We start from the raw sequence: 26,291 nt of genomic DNA on the forward strand, positions 1-26,291 counted from the left end.
ATTTATTATCATAAACATTATATTAAATAATTATTAATTTTCCAATATTATCAGTTATTATATTCGATTTAGATACATTCGTCATTCATATGATGTAAATTAATTATTGTGCATTTTGTATTATCGTCACATACCTTAACACTTTATATAGTATTATACAGACTTTTATACTAATTATTTGTTAACTTAGTGTAGAAATCTGTGTAGTAATAATATAATGCAAGGCGTGTATAGTTATATCATTAAATTATAATTAATTTGAAATGTCATCAAAATATATTAAAAATGAGGTTTCCAAAAGAAAAAGAAAAGAAGCAAAATATTATGAGACTGCTCGATATAAAGGCTTAATAAATCAATTTCTATTCAATCCAGGTAATTTAAATATACTTTCTTAATATTATTACTACCTATTTGTAATAGTATTATTTTTATACTATTATTATTTTAAAACATTATAATTATGCACTTGTTATTATTTATTTATTTATGTTTCTATATTTTATAGAAACTTATTAAAAGTTTAGTTTCATTAGAAATTTGTTGATATAAATACTTAACAACCAATAATATCAAATATTTAAACAAACATAATAAGAATGTACTTTAAATAATTTCATAAATTAAATTGCAAGTTTGTTAATTTTTTATGTTTAATTAATAGAAATTTAAATAATAGGTATTTATTTTATAATTCATTTTGGAGTTATATTAGTTACATAAATATTACTTATTAGTGAGTCCATCATCGAATTGCAAACGTGTGGTACATTTTTAGTATACTGTAGTAAATGTTAAGTATTTCAGTGGAAAGTATTCAAATATACCTATATTTAGCAAATAAAAATTTTAAATACACCTATAATTAATTTTCCATTTTAATATTTTTCATTAAAAAAAAATATAGGAATTGCCATATTAATGTATTTAATTGAAAAATATAGTGTTTTAAACTTATAACTTTATAATTCAATTACTTAAATTGTTAAAATCTTATTGTTATATTTATTATTAATTTTATAATTAGTTAATGCTTATGTTCAATCTTATCAATGTCTTCTATTATTCTGTATTTTTTATTGATTATTATAAATATTAAATACTAAAGAATATTGATATTGTAATAAATACACAAAGGTAATAAATTAAGTAGTAACTGACTATTTTTGATACCTATTAACTTTTTACCATAAGATTCAATTTATACTTAAACTTTATATTAGGTCACTAATTTACTTCAAAACTTCAAGAAAGGTCTATATATTTTAAACTTTTAATATGTACCATACCTATTCTTACAGTTTAAATTATAGGAATGACAAACATTTATAAAAAACTTTATTACAAATATTTGGTCTGAAAATACTGATGATAATGTTGTTAATTTATTTAAAATTAATTTTTCAAATGTTTATAAACCACATTCGTTAAAGCGTCTTTCTATTAAATATTCAAATAACTCTTTACCTTCCCTAAATATTATAAATATAAATTTATTAGAAGTTTTTAATAAATTATGATCTGTTAACTTACATACATCTACTGGTCCAGATGGATTTACTACATTATTTTTGAAGAAATGTTTGTTCATTTTATCTTGTCATTGCTTAATTATATAATATTTTTTTTAAATCTGGTATATTTTTAGATAAATGAAAATATTGTGTTGCATAAGCATGAGTAGACTTTGACCGCAGGGGGGTCCCTTAAAAGATTCTTGTACTAATGAATACTAGTATAATTAATGTTTAATTGTTAATTTTATAAAGTATTTATTTAATTCAATATGCAAATATAAAAATAAATACAAATAAAATTTAAAGGTATTAAAATATATAATAATAATACATAATTATAATAAAAATGAATAATAATAATAATAATAATTTGAAACAGAAACAGCAAAATAATACACAAATACCTATAAAAAATAGTGAAATAATGTAAATAAAGTAGTTGATAGATACATTGTGATAAAAAAAAATAGACTGCTAACTGATATCAGATAAATGTTCTATTACTTGTGGATATAACTATTTGATACAAGTTAAAAGAGTATTTAAATTCACAATACAAGATACATTAAAATAATGTACCTCGATACAAGATACAATTGTATCTCAGATACGGTATCTTAAATACTAGTATCTAAGATACTGCCTAGCCAGTGTCGCAACTATGTCTTGTGGGGCTTGTACTTGCACTCCAACACAATGAAAAAAGTTAGTGCTGCAACTAACTTTCAGTAAACCTTAATGCAAGACAACATTTTTAGGGCTTTAACATTTTTCAAACATTATAGTAGTAATATTAGTAATATTAAGTTCATCAGATTTTTAAACACATTTCTAACAATACATCAATTATCAGTAGTCAGGGAGTCAAGTTAATTAAAAATAAATTTATTTATTAAACAAAATGTAATAGGTATGTTCATTTTTCTTGATTTTAACAAAATATTACACTAAAATTTAAATAACAAAAAACTAACTATCAACAAATATTATACAATTATTTTGTTTTAAAAAGAATTCCTTTCTAGACTTCATATTTGCAAAGTCCTGTATTAATTTTTCAAGATCAAGTTCATTTATCCTTGATTTTTTAATATTAAGTATACTTTTACCAGTTAATGTTTCTTGTTAAATTGAATTCCGAAGATAGTTTTTCAATAATTTTAATTTGGAAAATGACATTTCAGCTGTAGTGACAGTAACTGGGAGACTTAAATATATAATACAAACAGTAAGAATTCACTATAGAGGGATGAAAAATCATTCTATTGTAGAAGGTATATTTTCATTTTTTTTTTCTAATTACTACTTTCTTAATTTTTCCTTTTGGCAGGCCCCCATTTAAACATAAAACTTAGTCAGGGAATACAATGAATGCATACCTTGTGTCCCCTATTGTTGCGGTACTGTGCTCCGTCCTGACTGTATCTAATGATAGTTTTTATAATGCGATTATTGACAGTATATATTGCCAAGCATTTTTATTGAGATATTAACTGTGAATATTGTATAATCGATAATTTGTATCAATTAAAGATAGAGGAGAGCCTAAACAGTAAACATACATCTAAAGCACTCTAAAAATTGTTTAAGTTACTGAACAATATTACAATTTTTTTTATTATTAATAATAATAAACATACTTAATTAATAAAAAATATTGATCAAGAAATTATATTACTAAGTGTCCAAAATTTGTTAGCATAGGTGGACATTTGATTGAATTTTTAGGGGGCTTAATAATCCAATGTAAAGTGATCCGCAGGGGCTAGTATATTACCTTTGATTTTTGGGGGTCTATTGAAATACTTGGGGGTGCTGAGCCCCCCTAACTTCCCTCCGACACATAATATAAATATATTATAGTAATAAATAATATGACATTGTATTCTGTGTTATTAGCGTTTATCTGCCCTTTTTAAAAATGGTGACTACCGATAACAACAGTTAGCAATCTAGTTTATTATTTATATCTGTGCTAATAGATAAAGACTGGCTTAGTTTTTTTCATGTAAAATGTAAAAATGTTCGCTATCTAGTAATATAGATACCTATGCACTTATTAAATGCCCCCCCCCTGTGCGCACTCCTATGTATGTAACTTCCAACTTTAAAAAAAAAAAAATAAATCTCTTGTTACTAATTATTGTCTAATATATAAAATCTCTTAACTCAGTATACTTCCAAATTATTCTCAAAATAAGTCAATAATAAATGTTGACCCTTTATTCTTTCTAATAAACAGCTTAGATTTCAAAAAAATTGATCAACAATCATTAGTGCAGCGTTTCTTAAACTTTTTTATCTGTGGAATCTTTTTTAATGCCCACTTTCATTTCCCACCCCTACTTTTTTTTAGGATTTTTTGCAAATAAATTATAATCTTATTATAATATTGTGTTAAAGGTATTTAATTCAAAAAACATGTTAAAATAAAAATAAAAATAATAATAATTGTATATATATAATAATAATTTAATAATAATTACTTTAATTAGACTAATTATACATTTTAATGGGATAAGTGAAATTGCTTTTTATTTTTACAAATATTCCTAATTTGGGCTTTATTGATGAAAGTTGTATTATTAGGTTCGGCATCAAGTCTGTCGCGGTATTTTGTTTTTGTCGATACATAGGTGGAGAACCCCGTTTCACATATATAAATGGTTGCAAATGGTAAAAGTCTCAACACGGCCTTTTTGTGACAATTGAGGATATTCATCTTTTTAACTACACCAAAATTAGAGATAGCTGATAGGCTATTATTCCATACGGTTTACATTATTATTTAATAAACAAATAATTTTTTTCTATAATGCAAACTTTTTTTCTCCACTACTAATCTTTAGGTAGATATTTTAAATTAATTTTCTTGAAAATTTTGAAAAAATTACTTAAGCTTTGCGGAACACAGTTTAAGAAACGCTGCACTAGTGTATGTATTTTCAAATAGTCAATATAGATTCCTGTAATAATAAAGCACAGTTTGATATTATATATTATACATCATTTAAAAAGGCTTTTGAAAGTTTCATCCATTTGTTAAAAATTGATATACAAATTTAATTGGTTATAGTCTAATGGTTAGTTTTTAAATTAAATGTTGTTTTTATAAATAAAATCTTGATTTCCTTAACAAAAAATTAATAAATAATAACAATTATCATTATTTATTTAGTTTTGAAGGTTCTGCAAATCGAATTCAAATTTCTTGGTACTATTCAGTACAAATATTTATAATAATAGTATCTTGTATTTTTTGACAAAAAAAGATACCTCTAAAAAATGTATCATGATACATGATATTTGATACTTTAAAATTATGTATCACGATACAAGATACAAGATACAATTGTATCTTTGATACTGCCCAACCCTGAATATAATTTATACATGGGTAATTACCATAAAATTGTATTACTTGAAAATAGGATACAAGATGTCTTATTAATAGAAAAAAGATATATAATTTCAAACATACAAGTTAAATATTTAAAAAATGTATATAAGTTACAGTCAAGTCGCGATAACTCAAAGTTGAAAGAAGATAAAATAAATATTATATATTATTTGATATATTTAACTCGAATTTATATTACAGTGAAATCTCTATATAGTGGACAGCTACAGGGAATTAAAAAATGTCCTCTATAGGGAGTTGTCCACTATTGAAAAAACCTCTACTTAGTGGACATTTGCGAGAAATTACTAAATGTCTATTATATGGGGACACTATAGAAAATTGTTTATACACTGATGTATATGAACATATACATTGGAATAAATGTATATTGTATGTATATATAAAAAAAAAAGTATAAAAATGCTTATAAAAATGTTTAATGATAATGTACAATTAAAAAAATCTGTAATTTTTAATTAATTTAAAATTTAAATATTTAAATTTACCTGTGACTTGCTTATGCAAAACCGTTCTGCTATTACACAAACACTTAGATTTTCCATTTCTTTAGTTTTAATAATATTTATTTTTTCTTTTAAGTTCAATCCTTTTTTTTCTATTATTGTTCATTTTAACGCAGGTACGTGTTCACACAATGTGCTGCACCCTGCACACAACTAACAACCGAACATATAACTGAAACATTTGTCATTTTTTTAATAGGAAAACCATTAAGATAAAATAAATTATGGACAAATGCATAACAGATAAATATAGTATTTTTATTAGGTACGTTTTCGATATGTTCATGTATTGTGTCCATTTATGAGAGGTAATTTTTAATTTGGTACCAGTTTATTATGTCCACGTCCACTATTAGGAGGTTATAACTCCTATTATGCGCATACATTTTAGGGGGGATTTAGATGTGATTAGGGGATTTTAAAAGTGTCCACTATTGGGAAAGGTCCACTATTGATGAGAGGTGTCCATTAATAGATGTTTCATTGTAATTGATTTTTCTAGGAGAATAAAAAAAATAAATCGAGTTTTCAAGTTTTTTGAGTTATCATGACTCGACTATAATATACTTTTATTTAAATACTAGACTTATTTTGGAACAAAATATTCGAGTCCGTAAGCATTATTACTATATAACACAATTGTATAAAAAAATATGAGTGTTTAAAATTGATTATTTATAAATAATTCAATCATTTTTCCAATATTTTTATCAAAACCAGGTATAAATAACAAACCATCACGACTAAGTTCCACTCGATCAGTATGATTTCCATTTAGACAACAAACAATAATCCTAGAAAAAAAATGTTTGATTACATATTGATAATTTATTAATTAAACTAATGAAGTATGATAATTTTTTTAGCTTTCAATTTAAAATAATTATAAAAATAAGCAATTTATTATAAGTCAAGAAGTCGCAATAATATTCTTGTTTTTTAAAAATCTTATGTATAAAGTTATAAAATTGCAATTATGGCTGTCATCTGATAAGTATGAACTGTTGAACAATAACAAAACAATAATATTGTGTAGCATTACAGGCATTACAGCAATGTATAAAAATACAAATTTAGTTTTTGAAAATTCGAAAATACATTAATAGGTATAAATAAAAAGTTAATATACCTATAAGCCTATAAAAGAGCATAACAACTAATATTTCTCATTGTCAACTAATAAATAAAAATAAGTGGTTTTTTTTTACCAGGTTGGTATTTTGTACGATTATTGTCCTATATTCGATACATATTGAACAACAATTTGAACAATATTCCAAAATATATTCCAAAAACTAAATATTCTTGTATATTTCTTACTATATTTCTACATGCAATGTACAAAAAAAAAAAGAAAATATTTACTCTTTGATTCTACATATCTATTTAGTAGGGATCTGAATCTATATATCTTAATCATATTCATGTCCATAAATTTATAATAAATAATTAAAATCATAAAGTTCTAACAAATGGATTCTAAGATCATTAATAAATCAGGAAAATATGTTGAATGTATTTTAGAGGTATTTGAGTAATGTGTTATGATATCCCAGAGATTGACAGTTTGATATACAAACTTATGGAATTTCTAAGTAAGTGAGTAATTGAAAAAATAATAGTATATCAGCTTATTCAAAAACATACTTAATTTTTGAATTTGAAAAAGCTTCATAGTTCGCCTTGACTTTTCTTATTCTTTTTAAATCCATTTTATGAGTTCCCAAAAACACAAACACATCATAAATTTGGTTATGTTTCTTACACCATTGAAGAGTAGTTAATGGCTTAACATTTCGAATACGATTATTTTTGTTTAGTTTTTTTGAGGACTGAAAAATAAATTTAAGTTAATATTGTATAATTTAATAAAAATAAATAAATAATTCACCTCTCCAAACAAATACTCTTCTAAAGATGCTGTTGACAATGCTAGTTCATAGTCAACATCAATCATTTTAAATTTATATGAAGATAAAGCACAAATGGTAGGTTTGTTGTTTGCTTTTATTAGATTTGGATAAATTATTGACTGTATTATCAATGTTACGGCTTCAAAAACTTTGAGAAATTTCACATGCATATAATAACAATTAATTGAATTCATATAATATGTTCGACTGTCATAAGCTATTAATAATCGGCGACCTGATGGATTTAAGTTCTAAAAAAATGAATGAATGTTTTAATAATTCTATATTATTTAAATATTTTAATTTAAAATTATAGTAATACATTTAAAGTTATTTTCACTAAATCAGTTGATAAAAATGTTGTGAGTTGTGATGAAGGATTTGGCACCGGCTTCATGAAATAAACGTGAGTTTTACAGAATTTCCTTTGACCTTTTTTAGTTGACTCAAACCGTTTTTCATGCTTTTTTTTTACTATTACAATATTATTGGAACACCTGAAATAATAATTGATTAAATTAATTGTTTATTTTTATATCATATTTTTTTTTTAAAACTTACCCTTTTCCATCCTTAATTGTGTCAAATAACATATTTTGTTGGAATTTCTTTTTTTGATTTATATTATAAATAACACTTAAATAAAACATTCAATATTATTTTGTGTTTTAAAATTATTAATTATTTTTTAAAATTATAACAGTTGATCTTATTAATATTATACAAATTAAATCTTTATTGGATTTTACTTACCGGCCAGATCTAGTATATCTTAAATATTCTAAATATGGCTGTATAGGATGTATTTCAGCTTCTTGTATTGCCTTATAATTATTGAAACGCAATATAAATTCCATACAGCCTTCGTTACCTGTTTCATTTTGAAATAAGTGATGTCGAGCAAAGGTGTAAGTATTATCTAGTAATGTTTTCAATGGCAATTGCTTAACAAAATTAGTTAAAACCTAAAAGAAATTTAAATTTACATCAGAACATTTTTTAACATTTTTTATTGTATAACTAACTTTTGGACTCTTGAGCATTTTTGAAACTACAATTTCATAATCTTTTCCCACATTATTCCATTTCAAATCTTTTGCTAATTTACTATTTGTTGAATCACGTATACGATGCGCTTCATTAATGTAGTTGTAAACATATAGTTGTAGTGTTTTTGATAATTTTTCCTCTTTGCTGTCATTATCTTTTATCAGCAATTTTTCTTCATATGTTTGTACCATTCTTTTTATACCAAATGATATATAAGTAATGTAAATTTGATGACCTTTAATATGTTTAAATATATGAATAATTTCAGTATGTAACATAATAGCTTGTTAATTACTTGGGTCCTTCGAATAGAGATGAGTTGTGCCCATAACATGTTTATGATTAATACCACAATAGGTCTTATGTTTCATTATGGCTTTAATTGTCTCGAGAGGTTCTTTACTGAGATACCATTTTCGAAGTACCTTTTGAGTGCCTCCACCAAAACCTGAAGATTTTGTAGAAATATATCCTAGAATAAATCCACAATTAATATTATATATTTGTATAATATACAAGAAATAATTACCGTTTTTATAGAGGAGCTTAGCAGCACTATTACAAAATTTATAGAACATTAATAATTTTAATCCATCTATGCAGATGGTTAAAACCATTGCATAAGCATCAGTTTTCATTTTTTGACAATTCTCCAAGCTAAACTTTGTACATACAGCCAATAGATATATTAAATTCTCATAATTTTGAAGTTTATTTTCTTTTGCTACCTAAAATTAAATAACAATTATTAATCCAATATTTTTTAATAAATGTGTAACAAACCTTTGAAATTATTGGAACAATAGAATTAATATCTGTAGTTTTATTTTTTCTTATTATATCTCCAATTAATTTTAAACCTGTTATTTTGGAATCTTGTCTATTTTTATCTTTCCAGAATTCTTCCTTGTGAACTGGGGAAACATAAATTGAAGTTTTTTCTCCCAAGAATATAAATCGACGCAATTTAAATTCGATTATTGAATAATTAGTCATCTTGGTAAAATACAATACTGTTGAACACAGTCCCTGTTTTTGTGTGCATTAGCAAATGACAAATAGACGAAAGAAAGTTTATGTTTACTAGTTATAGCCCTAAGATGATGTTTATCTAGATATGCTAAGAAAAAAAAAATGTTAAGTGTGCAGAAGCAAAATTTAAATAACTTACTTACACTTATTTACAGAAACGAATGTTGGACTACTAGCATTCACGTACGTGTCACGGGATGTTATAAAATCTGTTGTACAGATATTATCATTTATAACTTATAACCATGAATATTGAGCACTAGAGAAATATAAATATTTATAAATAACTACAATTACTATATACATATGTGTTCATTTTATGACCAAGATTTGATAAAATTAGGCATCTATTGTATAATATAACATTGATACTGTGATCCGTGTAACTAACCTATGGTTATGACGTGGATTACAGACAACGGACAACGGACAACGACTGAAGACTGGTTTGGAACGCTTAACATAATCGAATACTCAGACTAGCATTGTAACGACAGGTGAAAAGAGAAGGATGGTTTGCATGTCTCTTTTCTTTCCATGAAATCTTGTTAGTGCAATAAAACTTATCTGCTACCGAGATGATTGCTACTAATTCTTCCATTATTTTCCAATAACATTTTTATCAAAAACAAAATTCATTCTTAACAAACAATTTTCTCAAGTTATTATCAACCTATTATTTATTATTCGAAATAATTATTTTACCAATGATATTAGTGATATTACTTCCGATTATTATAAATATTTTTTTACTCCCTAAATATTCATAATAAATAGGATAATATTAATATATATATATATATTTAATTTGTACAGATTGCTATTGAGATAAACAATAAACGTACACAAAAGTTCTGTATGTTTTTTTTATCTTGCTTATGTGTATCGTACTATTATTTAAAATTTGTGCACAATTGTAGTTTAAAGTGGTTTTCAAACTTTTATCTTTTAGTATTTTATGCTTTGACGTTTTGATGAATAAAATTTCTAATTAATATTGGAATACATTGTTAACACTGTTAACAGTGTGACAAGCTAATGGCGTTATAGACTATATTAAATTGGCTATAATAATATTATATCTATATATACTACGGTAGTGGACAGACAGAAATGTATTGAGCTATATTAAAAATACCCGTGTAAAGTAAATTATGATATTATGACCACTAAATAGATGGAAATCGAAGAACCTTATATTTAAGACGAGTTGTGCCTCCAATGGATACTATATTATACAGTTTGATATACAAGTTAATAATACCTAATACCTATAATAGTGCATATGTACAGCACTAGATGGGGTCTAGTGTTGATAATGGGGTATATTTATTTTGTGGGGTTGATATTTCGCGACAGTGGAGTTTTGCGGGAGGGTGCCATATAATTAGGCTATTATATTTAAGTTAGGGAGTATCCAAACATGGACGATACTCCCCTCCCAAAATACGCCATTGTCGTCTCAAAGTATCATCACCTCTTTATCCGGTCCTATACACATCAACTTTTATGGGTAGTAGGTACTAATACCTAACCGAATAACCAATATCAAACTGAGTAACCCAAGATCCGTTGTGGCAATCACATTAATATCAATTAGGTACTTATAGGTCATGGTCCATGGTTGGCTGTATTTACAAATATATTATGTTTGTCAGCTTATATTATACACATATATGTACAAACATGTACTATCCCTATTTTGTCATATAATCATGTCAGTTTAATGTCTTAGAATTGGAAAATATTTAAAAATGTACAAGGAATAATTTATTAGTTTTTTTTCACCTGCTTTTACACATTTATAAGTTGCTAGGCACTATAATATTATTATAGTATAGTATAGCATGATTAGTATGTATATTATGTCATGTCTGTACACATAATAATACATACCCTTGTGTAAATGTTTGTATCTGAATTTGAACTCTTGGAAGATATTAAATAAAAACTTAAAGAACAACTCAATTAAGATCACATTATTGAACCAATCAAAAAACCAATTTGTATAGTTGGTTGAGATTTTTTCCCCCCTCAGAAAGTGTCAGTTATTTGGGGATATCTCTGTTAGGTTATTTAAGAACAGAAATTAAGTTTTGATCTATGATTGATACTGGTGTATTGTATTTTACTGTGCTTATCGATTTATCGATGGTATGCTGAATGATTTTTGTAATTTTTATACTTATTGAATCTTTAGATTTTCACTTATGGGGTGATTGGGGGGGGGGGGTAATAATTTAAATAAAGTTTCAGTTAACATTTTATTTATGTAGGTTATCATTACCTACTATAAGCAGTGGTGCAAATAAGGGGCGGGTTTAGGAAGGCTTAAATATTTTAGAAGCACCCTGAAAAAATAAATTAAATTTTATAGGTTCTTTATTTTTAATTGATCATTACAAGGAACTTGTATATTACATTATTATTGTTTAAATATTTCACTAATTTAATAGTATTTGTTCAATGTTTGTTAAGGATTTATTTAGAATATAATATAATGTTATAGGCATGTACTTACTAATATATAAATGATATAATTTAAAAAAAATTGTCTGGTGGTTTGACCCTCCCCCTCACCATTAGTACCAAAATATTCATAGTATTTGAAATGAATATTTATCTTATTGAAACAGAATATTCATATTATATTTTTTAATGTTCTATTATTCTAAGACCGTGGTTCTATCATTCTTCTATCACTTCTATCAATCTAATAAAATTTGAATTACCATAGAATAATATAAATAATATAATAATAATATGACGAGGTTCACCGAATTAATGTACTATAAATACTCATTTCATATGTGTAAGTGTGTAAATTGATATAATATAAAATAAACCTAGTACATTTTTTTATTTTATTACCTATTTTTGTATGATTTTGCTTTTTTTTTATGTAATACACTGTTATTATAAATAAAATCTGTTATGCGTTTATCTACAATATACGTTTATATTAGAATAAATAAAATTGATTTACAATCATTTTAATAATGGAGATAATTGTGGTGTCTGATTGTCATTGATTTTTTTTTTGAATCCATCCTCTTGGCTTTTATTATTAGTCATATGAAAATTCATTGGCCTCGATAAATCTATTTATGGACAATTATTAAATTTTCTAATACTTCTTATAATACCTGAAATTGATTACATAATTATAATTAGTTCAATTATTAAGATAACCAAAAATGGAATTCTTACTAAATATAAAAGAGCGTTTTCAGTAGAGAGAATATTCGTTTTTTATTTATGTCTTGATACGAAAACTGTATAAGCAAATTGTCATGAAAGGATTTAGACACGATTTGTTTAGTCTTTTCTGCAATATGTAGTTGATCTTTCTAATATTGACAATCCAGTGTTCTGAATTATACAATATGGAAAAATAAATATTTTATATAGGTATATAATTATATAATTTATTTAAATTCCTTTACATGCATTGAAAACTTCATGCCGAGTTGTACAAAACTTTGATTAATTTATGGATCACTTATAAAATATAATGGACTATATCATTTCTAAAGAACCTTTAACCAACTATTGATTCTTTAAATATATTTTATTGATTGTTCATGCAATCAGAAATATTCATATATATTTTATATTCTATTAATATTAAACTACATAAATATGTTAATAATAGAAGATAAAATTTAATTATTGAAATAAAAATTGATGTAAAGTAAAAACATAAGAAATATTTTATTACTATTTTACTGCTATTATATTATAGTCTATTGTTTATCATGTATTTTACAAAATATATTGTTAGAAGATAGCTTCTCTTCAAAAATGTTTAATACTTCAATTCTTGTTAAGAAATTTACATCATCTTTTATTTGTTGGAACTTGGAATAGAATGACAATTTTATTCATCATAATTCATAGTATTTTCTGGAAAGTCAATTGTTTTATTCAGTTTACTTATTTCATACTTAAGATTTCCAGCTAAGTGTACCAGTTGATTTATAACGTCTATGGATAATAATGACAATTAGTAACACTAATGGGTGGGGTACATGTCTTCGAATTTCATGTGTTCGAAAGTCAAGTTTTCGAATGACGAGTGTTAGAAAAGTTATTTGTTCGAATAGTAATGTAATCGAAAAATTATTTGTTTGAAAAGTCGTATGCACGAAATAATATATTAAATATCATTATTTTATTTTTAAACCTAAATTTTCACAGCCTACCCGAGTAATATCGTTTAATAAAAGGAATAAAGATAATAGGTCATTGGTACATTGCTTATACCTTATTGGTAATGACTATTATTGTACCACCAGACAGTACTTCGTGCGTAGATGGATATCCACGGTTGTCGTACAGGCAAGAGAGGAGGGGACGACGGTTGAACTTGTCGAGCTTATTGTGTACAAAGGTCGTCAAACTTGGTCTCGAAATATCGCGATAAACGATAATCATATTATATCTTGAACAATTATACCTATAGTGGTGTTGTCTAGTAAGTTAGTATACAACAATAATTATTATTTTGTCTTGTTTAGATATTCGTAAATTTTACGTCTTGAATTCTCTTTAAAACAAATGTTTTAATTATCCATTCTTATTAAATCATTTTAATGTTAGTAGTTCACATTTATTATAAATATTTAATATTATTTAATATGGGTATCATTACTTACAATTTGTTTCCAAACCATAAAATGAGTTTTAACTGTCTTAAGACTAATGTAAAAACAAACAATTAGCCATTAGGTATACATAAAATAAAAATATATTTATAACTAGTCACCCCTCCCCCTTCGAGGTGGCTCATTGTTTCAATTTTGATAAATAAATTATTTTTCCCTCCTAGTTTTTTACTTAACTGACCCACTGGGTAATATTATGTACATATGTATTATGTATTCGTCTTACAGTTATCGTACAACTGCATAACGATTTGTTACACGACCCAAATTTTATGTAAAAATGTAATAACTAGTATGATTGCATCGAGAACATCATACTCGTCGAACACCAAATTTTTATATATATATATTTGATATATTATAGTTAGGTATTTTCGTATTATTAGGCACCTATTTTTATTGAATATTACTTAGACTTAATGTGACAAACGATGTAATCGGGGTTTTATAATAAAATATAAATATATCACTTTAATTTATGAACTATTAATATATCATTTTGTGATTGTGTGAGTATATTATATATATATTGAACTACAACCGATGACTAGTAAAGTTGTCATAGTCATCGGTATAGTTGACGTATTGTTTAACGATACGTTTTTTTTTGATAATCGATAAACGGATAATAATATATTGTGATAATTTCAGTGCTCATAAGGTCTTTCCAAACACTATCGGCAAATCGGGAATCGATAATCACTAATTGGTGACTATTAACTATACAGTACTCATTGAATGTAGAGACTTTTTATTTTTAAGTAGGTACAACGTCGATAATTATAAATTATTTTTTCGAAAAATATTATTACTCGGGACTTAATTTACCTAGTACTTTTAGAGTTTTCCGAACTCTATTTACTTAGCACGTTAAAATATTTGGGACTCGGTTTACTGCTCCCGGGAAATTTAGTCCACGAAAATAAAACTCCAGAATAAATAATCTCATATGAGATTTTGTAAGATTTTAAATGATAATAATTGTATAATATTCAAAACTAAAATGTATATTATAATTAATATTATACACGTTTTTATATATATATATATATATATTATTGACTGTAATTGAAAAAATGGACTATTTTTTTAAAATTATTATATTATTGAAATTGTGTTATACATTTATTGTGAAATTTTTTTATTTATATGTTGTTATTGACCGTAATTGAAAATATTGGCTATTTGTTTATAATAATTATTATATTACGAGTATATTATTGATATTTCAAACTAATTTACTAAGTAATATGGGAAGATTCCTAATCTAATCTAATTTTAACAATATAAATATAAATATAGGACTTATAGATATTAAGATATACTATATCTTAAGAGGACGTCGCACCCGCAATATAGACAATATAGTGTGCTTTTAGTTTTAATGTTAGAGTGAATTGACATATTATCAAACTTTTAGATAAGAACATTATCTGTGTTTTCTCGTTGGTTTTTTACGATATTTTAATTTTTAGGTGATTTATGAGTATGAAAAATATTAAATATTTGAAAATTCTCATAATTCACTTAAAAATTAAAATATTTTATAAAATATTCACATACACGTATTAATTAGAATATTTAGTTTTGAATATTATACAATTATTATCATTTAAAAATCTTACAAAATCTCATATGGGGTTATTTTTTCTGGGGTTATTTATTAGGCAAATCTATTCGAGTATACATATGTTGGTGTATGCGTGATGCGCGAGATTATTTTTATCGATAAACTTCTCGTAACAATCACTTCTGACGGATAAAAAGGTCAGGTAGCTTGAAACCCGTGGGCCGCCGCCTATATATAGGACATAGGTATACAATTTACGCGTTAAATATCAAAAAATATTTGTGGCGAGCCACCCTTTACACCTAAGGGTATGAAAAATAGTTATATCACTCTCTCGGACCTATTGAATATACATAAACAATTTCATGAAAATCGGTCAGTCGGAAAGCCGTTTCGGGGATTTTGCATTGGCGACATACATTTTCCATTGTGACACAAGATTTTCATGTATTGTATATATTACGAAATATTTGGGTTTGTAGTCATTTTTACATATAAGCGCGTTTGCTGGAATTTTCAGATGTTATGTAGCGTTCACGATCTTGATAATGTTGATAATGTATTATACATATTATATAATCATGATAACGATTTATTTCGATAGTCGCTTTATCAGAATTTGCTTGACGACCAATAACTATACTATCTTTAATCGTGACAGGCACTAATCAGTGGTATAATTAAGCTGTAGCTGTTGTAAGCGGTGCACTTCAAGTTAAAACATTTTTAGGTATTGCAAAAGAATTATTTAAAAAATATGCAATAGTTATTGAAGTATGGTCGTTATAAAAATGTATGTGTTATGCTATTGGAGAGTTTCCCTATCATGTTATTATAATATATTAATCTATTTGTCATTGATTCGGTACTTGCACCTGTTTATAATATTATTTAAATGTAGTTAAGTAAATGGCACTTGATAATATTGACATTATTGTCTATTACTATGATTTTTTTTTTGGGATATTTATTAAACAATTTACGGTATTATTACATTTCAAGTTGGTAACACCGTATAAACTGAGCGGCTGTCGTCTCGAAACTGGTTTTTAATGGTTGTGATTCCATTGCCTGCTCGACGACTTGTATAACGTACTGCGCATTACAGAGCACCTTGCCGTGGATACATCAGGAATTCATTGCATCCAGTTTTTGGGCAGCAACAGGTAGACGATATTCTCATAGCAGACAAGGCATACATTATTAGTTTTTCATCATCGCCATCGCGGTAAGCATATTATTAATGTTCTATAATTTTTTATAATATACAAAATAAAACTAACGGATGAAATTAATTAATTGTGTAATAACTGTACTCCAATTAAATTTTTAAAATATTTTATTTTTTATTTAAGTACTATTTGATAAATAATTGTAATTTTATATTAAAAAATGTATAGTACTGATTTGAAAAAAAAAGGGCTTAGGTACTTATTACATAGTTATTTAATTAATTTTATCGGCTAATTCTGTTACGGCTTATACATTATTTTTATTTTGCTTTGCGCTTTACTCTTATTCATAGTTATTAATTATTATTAACAAATTAAGTCTACGCCGAAATTGCCTACATAATATAATAAAATATATATAACATATTTATCTACACATTTATTAATATTGCCATAGTTTTTGTTGTGACCGTGTATGTGGCGAGACACTATTGCTGCTAACACTCGTGCCGTGCATTTTGCGCAGCTGCAGTAGTAATAACAATATATCAACCACCTACGGTCGATATTGTTTGGCTACCTGTAACATTCTCGCTACGCTTCGTATTGTATATCTCGTCCTTTTACTCACAACAAAAATTCCTGTTCGGGGTGAACCGCCCACGAAGAAGTTCGGGAGTAGACCGGTTATACAGCATTATGAGCTAAGCGTTGCCTAGCACTGTCTTGGTAGAATATCAAAAAAATATCGTACAGCAATGTAAAAATTACATTATTATTATTTTTTTTTTATTGCACCCTACCAGTTTGGTAGGTACATATAATATATATATAGGTAATATAGTACCCGAAACAACACTACATTATAGAGATTTAAATAATGTGTCCTATCAATGGGAATATTGATGTCGCCACTGAAACGACGGACTCGCTGGTATTTAAACCATTGGCTGGAGTGATATACATCTGCGTATGTAGCTACCTGTTATGGGCTGCGACAACTGCCGGGCAGCGGCTTAATGCAACGGGTTACGGGCGAGAGAAAAGAGCCGATGTGAAAACGTCGCAGTCCAAATCAAAAAAATCAACATCCACCACAGTCCGAATGAAAGACAACAAAATCAAAAATACGAGCACAGCACAACTACAGGTACATTGGTATCTAGTTTCTATTAGGGGGGTCAAAAATATATATGCAAAATGCTCTATTCTTTTCAAAATACTCTGGCAAAACTAAAATAAACATTAGGTTAAAAAAAACGGGAATTTTACAGAAACCCAATTTTCAAACAAGTTATGTTTTTGTTGTTATTAAAAATGAATGACTTTTAAAGATTCAAAATATTCACCAAATATGTTTATTATAATTTTCAAGACATTTTGGTTTTTTTTTTTGTTAAGAAGTAAGTATGACATTTTCGACTTTTTTAAATTTTTTTCTAATTTTCTGTATGATAATATTTTTTTTGAAATAAAAATAATAATAATATAAGTTTTCATTATATATAATAATTATTGTTAATAATAATCGTAATCCGCGTGAAAAATAATTTTTTAATTATAACAAACTAACGAAAACCATTATTTTTAATTTAAATATTGCCGAGATTTGAATGAAATGCTTATGAAAATTGTGAATATTTATATTGGACATTTTTAAGTCACTGACCACTGTTAGGACAGCTTGTGAAAAACCTTGAATTAAATCAGATATTTTTCAAATTTAAAGAATTTTGTAACTTGGATGGAAAAACATCAAGGCATGTTTATATTTTTAAATTTCGATTAAAAAAAATGAGTCAAGGAGGTTACTATTCCCGTTTATTTTCAATTAAAAAATTAATAATTTAATAGAATTGTATTATTTATTTGTTTTTATAATTCAACCAAATTTTCAATGATTGGTAGACATTAGATATAAGATATTTTGGTAATATGTTTATTTTCGCTTTGTATTTACAAATCAGCTGTAAAATAAGTAGCCTATCATTATTCCTTAATTTGCTGTGTAAACTGTTGGTATAATTAAATACCAAATCATTTTATTAAATAATAAAATTGTAATATATTATACATATTTGTACCTACAAATTCAGTTAATATTTAATTATATGATTCATTCAAAGTATTTTTCTTTTTGTTTATTGTAAGAATATAATTAAATATACAGGTGGTATAAGTATTTATAAATATATTAATTAATAATACATTAAAATAACTCGTTAATGCATCTTTCCGTTAAAAAGGAAATGTATTAATGTATTATTTTTTTGGTATAAAAATAAATAATCTTTATTCATTAAAATTTTATTTTTACAACTCATTTATTTGTTTATTTGAATAAAACTGATAGAAATCTAAATAAATAGATAAATATTGATTAATTAAACATAACAGGTTAAATAAAATGAAAATATAAATAACAAAGTTAAAGATTATGTAAAAATTATTCAACTAAATCAAATTTGTTTTGAAAATTTATACCATGATATTTAAGTATCTTTTTTTAAAAACTTTTCATCAATTGTAGGTATTAAGAAATATATTAAAATCTAAGTGAATTACTTCAGTAGTTTAGTGCTTTAACAATTTTTAGATACATTTTAACACCTAATACTTGAAAATGTAATACAAGATTCCTAATAAGCTTTTTACTGGAAAAAAAAACCTCGTTGAATTCGATCTATAATATAGTAAATATTGTGTAAACCTTAAGGTATATTATTTACTAGATAATTTAAATTTAATGATAAATCATTGTATACGAAAAACGTATTAGAGCATAGAATATTTGTTAGCCTATATTTCTAAAGATATTTCATTGTATATTTTTATTACTTTTAGTAATATTTATAGTTCGGTAGATTAAACTAATTTTTCCGAAAACAAATTGCACATACTATATATTATATAAGTATAATATTACTAACCAATACCGATCATATTGAAGAATGTCATGAATAGGTTTGGTGTACAAATAATTTATAGAAACAATCTAATTAATTATTTTAAATATCATATTATTTGTAATCTAAAATTTCAAGTCGAATTCATATCCGATTTTTCAAGAGTTTCATTCAAAGTTGCTAACAGATTAAAATTTGATTTTTATAAATTCAAATTGAATCCAGTGATTTGTTAGACACAGCTTCTTTTGCCTGAAATATGAAACTGCGTCATCTGCACTAAATTGTTTGATAATCATGCGAATGTTTTGTATATTTACACAATAATATATTGTAGCATGAATCTAAACCCCCAACGGGTAATAATAGGTTATGGAAGTAAAGATATGTTTGTTAATTCTTTTTTAAATATTTTTATCAGTCATTCGTGTTGAGATTCAGAGGATGCCTACAAATTTTTAGGCCCTTTTCTTAATATTTTTCATTGAATTTTTTATCCATTTCTAAGGTTTAAATGTATTAATGATTTGTAATTTTGTATAACATCAGCTAGATGTTATATCATATAATCAGTTTGTCCACGTAAATTAAAAATATTTTAGAATCTACCACATATTTTAGAAAAATGATATTTTCATATAACAACACCAGTTTTGATCTTTGTTCTGGAATTAAAAATTTAGAGTCCCCTTTTACAAAATGTTAGGAAGGCGTCCAGGTCCCCCTCCCTTGCGCACACCTATAATTTATATATTAGAAAGATTTTTTTGATACTTGATATTAATTTATTAACTTTTGGAAAAAGATTCCTTATTTCTTTTACTACACGGTAAATACTATGACATCAAAAGACGCTTTTATTGCACCTATCGCTTTAGTTATGTGCTGTATCACTAGCAAAAAGTAAAACATTTTTATGTTAAAATGCTATCAGGTGACAAATCATCTTGTATAATGTTTTAAGATTAAATAACCTATTTCACAAGGCTTGTTTGCTTCTAATGATCCAATAATCACATTTTAAATTTTTAAACGTGGCCTCAAGTATGTTGTTTTATCTACGATTATCTGTATTTTTTTTTATTTCGAAATGTTGTTTTAATTTTTGTTAATTTTCTTCATAGTAATTATTTAAACATTTTTTTCTCAGCATAGATTCATATATTTCTAGTAGATTTGGAATGGCTTAGTCAATATATTTCTCCAATAATAATAAATATTTTAATTCGATATTATTAATTTTTTTCAACGGAATATTAGCTGAAAGTAATGTCTTGCATAAATCTAAGTTAAATTTTAATTTGCCGGTAGCTGTTGACTTTGTTCTAAGTCTTTGATAATTTATTTTTATCAGAATATTGTTTTATAGACTTCATATGTTTTTTTATAATACTCAAGTGTTTAGCATCTAATACAGAACATCGTTTTATATAATTGATTTTTATTCCACTTGGTTAATAAAATAAAATCTTTCCATTAGTTTAAAAAACTTTTTCTCTGAATCCGAAAAAAACGATTCACGCTAACTAACGAATATTTTTCTTTTGACATTAAAAAAAAAATATGTTGAAAATATATAAAATACGAACATATAAATATCGATGAGTCAAACTATTCCAGGGACGGATTGGAATTTTGGACAGGTTCGGAAAAAGAAGCTTTTAGTGGTCCACTAACAGTCATGTATTCCTTATAATACAATAAAACTATTCTGAATAAATCTGTCTCTTATGAGTTAAATTTTGTTGTCTTTGTTGTATGCATAATAAGCTATTTATATTTGTTATATTTACAAAATATTAGAGTTGAATGAATCGTGATTACGAATGAAATTTTATTCTCCAATTCAATAGCAATAGAAACGTAGAACAATATATTTTGATGATAAATAAAAATATTGACTTTTAATATCTTAAAAATATTTATTATAAAAGAGTATTCATATTTTCTTTTGTTTGTTGTAGATTTGTAACGGTAGTGGGCCCAAATCTGACACAATTATTTATAATATTAAGAGGTCATCAAACCAGAAAATGGAGAATCGAAGACAAGAGGAAGATTTCATTATTGTTGTATCCAAACGTGAACGCCGACGTCTACAACAGCTAAAGATGCAAAAACAAGAGAAGCAACAAGAACAAAAAAAACAAGAGGAACAACTACAGCAACAAAAACAAGATAAGCAACAACAAAAATTACAGAAGTTAGAGAAACAACAAAAAAAACAACAAAATAAGCAGCAACAAAAACCACAGGGGCTAGAAAGGCAACAAGAACAAAAAAAACAAGAGGAGCGAAAAAAAATAGAAAAACCACAACAAAAACCAAAAAATCAACAACAGTTAAAAAAGAAACAACCTCAAGAAAAACAACAGAAACATGATAATCCATTGCAGCAAGAAATCATTACACCTACTAATAATAACATTACTGCAACATTGACTAAATTGCCTAAGACATCAGTTCTACTCAATGAACAACCAACATTTCAGAGTTTCCAATTGAATGATAAAAAGTCTGAAGTCAACATAACTAAAGAACTTTTGTGCATTAAGAACGAATCTTCGATTAAATCATTCCTAGCTGATTGCGACAAAGAATTGAATGCTGAACGTGATGTCCAACTGGATGAAATGCAGAACCTCGAGAACCTGACTACGTCTGAAGATGCGCAAGGGTTTAACGACCACGTTGAAGCGTCACGCATTAAAAACCATTGTTCAACTACAGATTTTGACAAAAATAACAAGAAGCTGGAGCTCTTAGAAATCGAGAACGCGACCAAGGATAATGAATACCTTGATAATGATATACACGAGAACGAAAATCGTTGCAAGGAGCATGACACGATAATCAAGGACCTACGCGAAGAAAATGAAAACATGCGTGCGCAATACGAGTTATTAATGAAGAATAATTGGTCTGATAGTGAATTTAAAATCGTGTTGGAAGGTGTACGAGCAGAAATTGAAATGAATAGGTTGGATGAAATTAAAAAGTTAGTAGATGATCATCAGGTGATGTTGGAAGAATTAAAAACAGAGCATGATGCAGAAGTTAACGGTTTGCATATTTACTATCAATCTATTCTAAATAATATACAAATGAATCATGATATAGTGGTCGGGGCTATACATATGAAGCACGAGAAAATAATTAAGAATTTGAGAACTATCAATTATGATCAGAGCCAACGATATGAAACTGCGATGCAAAGTATGCGTCAAGTTAAAAAAAAAATGAGTAAAGAACACCAAACTGAAGTACGTGCTTTACGTGAAAAATATGAAAGTACGGTTAAAGATCACGAGATTGCAATGAGCTATCTAATAAAGGAAAAAGAACTTCTTCGTGCTGAACATGAAAAAGTAGTTCAAGAGATGAGTGAAAAAAATGAGGATCAACATCATACTACCATAAAAACAGTAAGTACCTTAAACAGCTTAAACACTATACTATGATGAATATAGTATGTCTATTTGCATACCGGCATACAGATCGTTGAGGTTCAAATATTTCATAAGGCATTATTAAATTGTGTTATATATTATTTCAAGTAAAATAACTTGAATTTTTCTCTGTCCTATTATTGTTAACAGATAACTAATGGTCACGACGATAAGGATGTCGACACCAGAACAACCACAATCGCCGATGACGGTGCTGTAGATGTATTTAAGACCGAAAACTCAACGCTGAATCACACAGTGATAGATTAAAAGCAAATATTTTATGATACGGTATGTGTGTACAGTATTTATCAATGGTCTTCATGGGTCACGAACGCTTTAAAATAGGGTCATAATAAGTTGTTTTAAAGTAAAAAAAATTAAGATATAAAATTACAATATGTAGGTAATACATTTTATTTAGCAAACTTAATAAATAAACTAAAATAAATACAACTTAGAAAAATGTAAAGTTATATTTATTCAGTTATAACTCTATTTCTACAATAACATGTTAATCATTGAGCAATTTTTCTTTTTTTTCTTTTTCGTGGCCAATAAAGCTGACATGGTCGAATAAAATATATGGTAAAAAAGTGGATCGTGAGACAAAAAGGTTAAAAACCACTTTTATACACTAAACTTTAGTACCTATACATATTAGTTAATATAAATTACATAGTTGGATACCGGGTGCCATTGAGGGGATTACTGCACTAGTATCCAAAGAAACAAAATTAAAATAAACTAAAAGATTTTCTCATGATCTTACCCTTTATCCTATTTAAATTATATATTTCTTAAATTTTATAGGAACAAAAGCTGATTCAATTGCATGAGCACAATACCAGCAATGATTCAGATCGTTTTTCTCACACGGAAGAGCGGAAGACAAGCAGCAATAATTGGGCGATGTTAAAATTGACGCTCTTCAGTTGAATAACTGCAGTTTACAAAAGAGTCATGGCAGTAGTTAAAACGTATATTAGGACGAAAGTTATGTGGCAGTAACTACGAAATATTTACAAAATACTAGACAAATGTGATAGAGATTAGGTATTAATAATTTAGATACTTATTTTTTTAAATTTATCGCTCGTGATAAACTGGGACAGTTAATAATCATTATATAAAAAAAAGGTAATAGGTATCATCATAAATCATTACTTTTTTTAAATATGGTAAATAATAATATAATATTTATCTTCCGTTTTACCCTGCAATAGTAGCTATTTTCTTTTATCCATAATGTTTTTATTTATTTTTATTTTTATTATTATATAATTTATTCTATAATTAAAATCACAAAATTATGATTGTTGTGTATTAAGACGTGTATTACTTACATAATTTGTGCTGTAGTTGTGTATATATGTATTACCTGATCAATTAATTGTTTACTTAAATTCTAACTTATTAGTATTATTTAAATAATTTTTTGTATACGTATATGTACAGTCTAATGTATATAACTATTACATGTTATACAAAATTGTATAATTATTTTTATTATTTAATATATCATTAATTATTATACTATAGATAAAAAATCTATTTTTATTGAAAAAGGTGTGTTATACGATCAAAAATTTTCCTTAAGTATGTAACTATTATATTTAGTACATGAAAAAAATGCTGTGTGATTTTTAACTTAAAAACAGAACTCTTGCTGGTGTAATATTTTAATAATATTAATATATAATAATATAATAAATTAAAATCTTAACACAGGTTTCAATAGATAAACATATTCCCAATAAACATTTCTGGAGGAAAAGCTCCATTTTAATGGGTAGGAATTAAATTATGTAGAATACTAGAATACTTAAAATTTATATCTGTTATAACAAAAATTAAAATTATAAATTACAGTTATACTTACATTTTTTTTATTTTACGCAAATAATAATCTTATACTCAGAATTATAATGTGTGTAGTAATGTATAAATTAGTAATTAAATATAACTTAAATAAAGCTTTCCAACACAAGCTTATAAAGAATAGGTTCAATTTTTTTTTTTTTTTTTGTTATAATTATTATATTAAAATTTAATTGTATATAATGTTTTGTTTTGCTAAATAAATTTATTACTATATAAAATTGACATTTATCAACTAAAATACAAATCATAATTCTTGAAAATGGTTAGCATCTTAACATTAATTGTTTTTGTTAATAATTTAATTTACAATATTAATTAACATTCTGATATTATATTATGAATGACGAAAAGCTTAAAACAAATAAAGGTTCAATGAAATCACAATCTAATGTAAACAACACCTTGGTACAAATAACCTAGTAAATTTATTGTTTAGTGTATAATATTTATTTTTCAGTTTTATTTAAAAAAAAATTGTATAGATCTCTATAAATATATAAATAAATGTTAGTTTCTTTGTCCTCTATGGCCCCAAAAACTACTGGACTGTTTTCAAGCTGTTCTGTATAAATGTAAAATTGAGTAACAGCTATTTCATATTAGAGGCATGCAAAATGGTAATCTTTTTATGTATTTTAATCAAAACAAAAGTAAAAATTAGTATTTGTACTAAATAGTAATACTTAATGAAGTTGTACAATAAATGTAATGTTCAGCTTTATTGTAAGTACTCTAAAATTATAATGAGAATATGTAAAAGAGAAATAAATAACAGTGAATTTCTTGAAGGAAGCAGACATAAATATTGATTATTTTGCTTCTTTTCTTGTATCATTGGGCTTTGGCCTGTATAGTTCTAAATTAATAAATTAAGTATATTTATAAAAATGTACATTGTGTTTATCAAAAAATAATCAGTACTTGGTAATATTGAATTGTAGCTCTCAAATTGCACTAAATGTATTGCTCTATTTCATAATAAAAATGACATTAGTATAATTTAAGTTTCTGATTTTTTTTCATAGCAACTGGAAGTGAGGCACCTGCAGTTTATTTTTAAATTTTGTACTTCTAACCAAATCTCTTCTATGTATACATTCTTAAAATGGTATGATATTTTTATTCTTTTTTAAAATATCATCTAGCTGATTCTACATCACTTCGATCATCAAATTCATTGCAGTTATGTACATTTCAGGATCTC

The 26,291-nt window shown here is 25.8% G+C and overlaps 2 protein-coding genes across 3 annotated transcripts; one reads left to right on the top strand and one right to left on the bottom strand.

Annotated features, from left to right (window-relative positions):
- Positions 1 to 303: 303 nt before the first annotated feature.
- On the top strand, positions 304 to 24,428 carry LOC113557031 (trichohyalin-like). Of its 2 annotated transcripts, none has more exons than XM_026962307.1 (6): positions 304 to 375; positions 16,679 to 16,904; positions 17,655 to 17,998; positions 21,719 to 23,179; positions 23,354 to 23,494; positions 24,017 to 24,428. In XM_026962307.1, the coding sequence occupies exons 3-5, from the start codon at positions 17,729 to 17,731 to the stop codon at positions 23,471 to 23,473; spliced, it is 1,851 nt and encodes a 616-aa protein (XP_026818108.1). In that variant the 5' UTR covers positions 304 to 375; positions 16,679 to 16,904; positions 17,655 to 17,728; the 3' UTR covers positions 23,474 to 23,494; positions 24,017 to 24,428. The 2 variants fall into 2 exon arrangements, with proteins under 2 accessions (XP_026818108.1, XP_026818109.1); XM_026962308.1 differs by having other exon boundaries at positions 17,718 to 17,998.
- On the bottom strand, positions 7,602 to 9,403 carry LOC113557842. The gene is made up of 6 exons (XM_026963384.1): positions 9,191 to 9,403; positions 8,937 to 9,069; positions 8,703 to 8,879; positions 8,383 to 8,642; positions 8,111 to 8,322; positions 7,602 to 7,608 (listed from the first exon to the last, which is right to left on the bottom strand). Exons 1-6 carry the CDS (start codon positions 9,401 to 9,403, stop codon positions 7,602 to 7,604), a joined length of 1,002 nt encoding a protein of 333 aa, XP_026819185.1.
- Positions 24,429 to 26,291: the final 1,863 nt, after the last annotated feature.

Source organism: Rhopalosiphum maidis, chromosome 3, assembly GCF_003676215.2.
Source record: "Rhopalosiphum maidis isolate BTI-1 chromosome 3, ASM367621v3, whole genome shotgun sequence".
Lineage (NCBI taxonomy): Eukaryota > Metazoa > Arthropoda > Insecta > Hemiptera > Aphididae > Rhopalosiphum > Rhopalosiphum maidis.

What these genes read in the sequence shown, in the direction of transcription:
- LOC113557031 (XM_026962307.1), top strand. Translation starts at nt 17,729, where the DNA reads ATGTGTCCTATCAATGGGAATATTGATGTCGCCACTGAAACGACGGAC. An exon ending in CGAGCACAGCACAACTACAG is followed by an intron (nt 17,999 to 21,718) that starts GTACATTGGTAT and finishes TGTTTGTTGTAG; the next exon opens with ATTTGTAACGGTAGTGGGCC. An exon ending in ATCATACTACCATAAAAACA is followed by an intron (nt 23,180 to 23,353) that starts GTAAGTACCTTA and finishes TATTGTTAACAG; the next exon opens with ATAACTAATGGTCACGACGA.
- LOC113557842 (XM_026963384.1), bottom strand. Translation starts at nt 9,403, where the DNA reads ATGACTAATTATTCAATAATCGAATTTAAATTGCGTCGATTTATATTC. An exon ending in TTGTTCCAATAATTTCAAAG is followed by an intron (nt 9,070 to 9,190) that starts GTTTGTTACACA and finishes GTATGTACAAAG; the next exon opens with TTTAGCTTGGAGAATTGTCA. An exon ending in TCTCTATTCGAAGGACCCAA is followed by an intron (nt 8,643 to 8,702) that starts GTAATTAACAAG and finishes AACATATTAAAG; the next exon opens with GTCATCAAATTTACATTACT.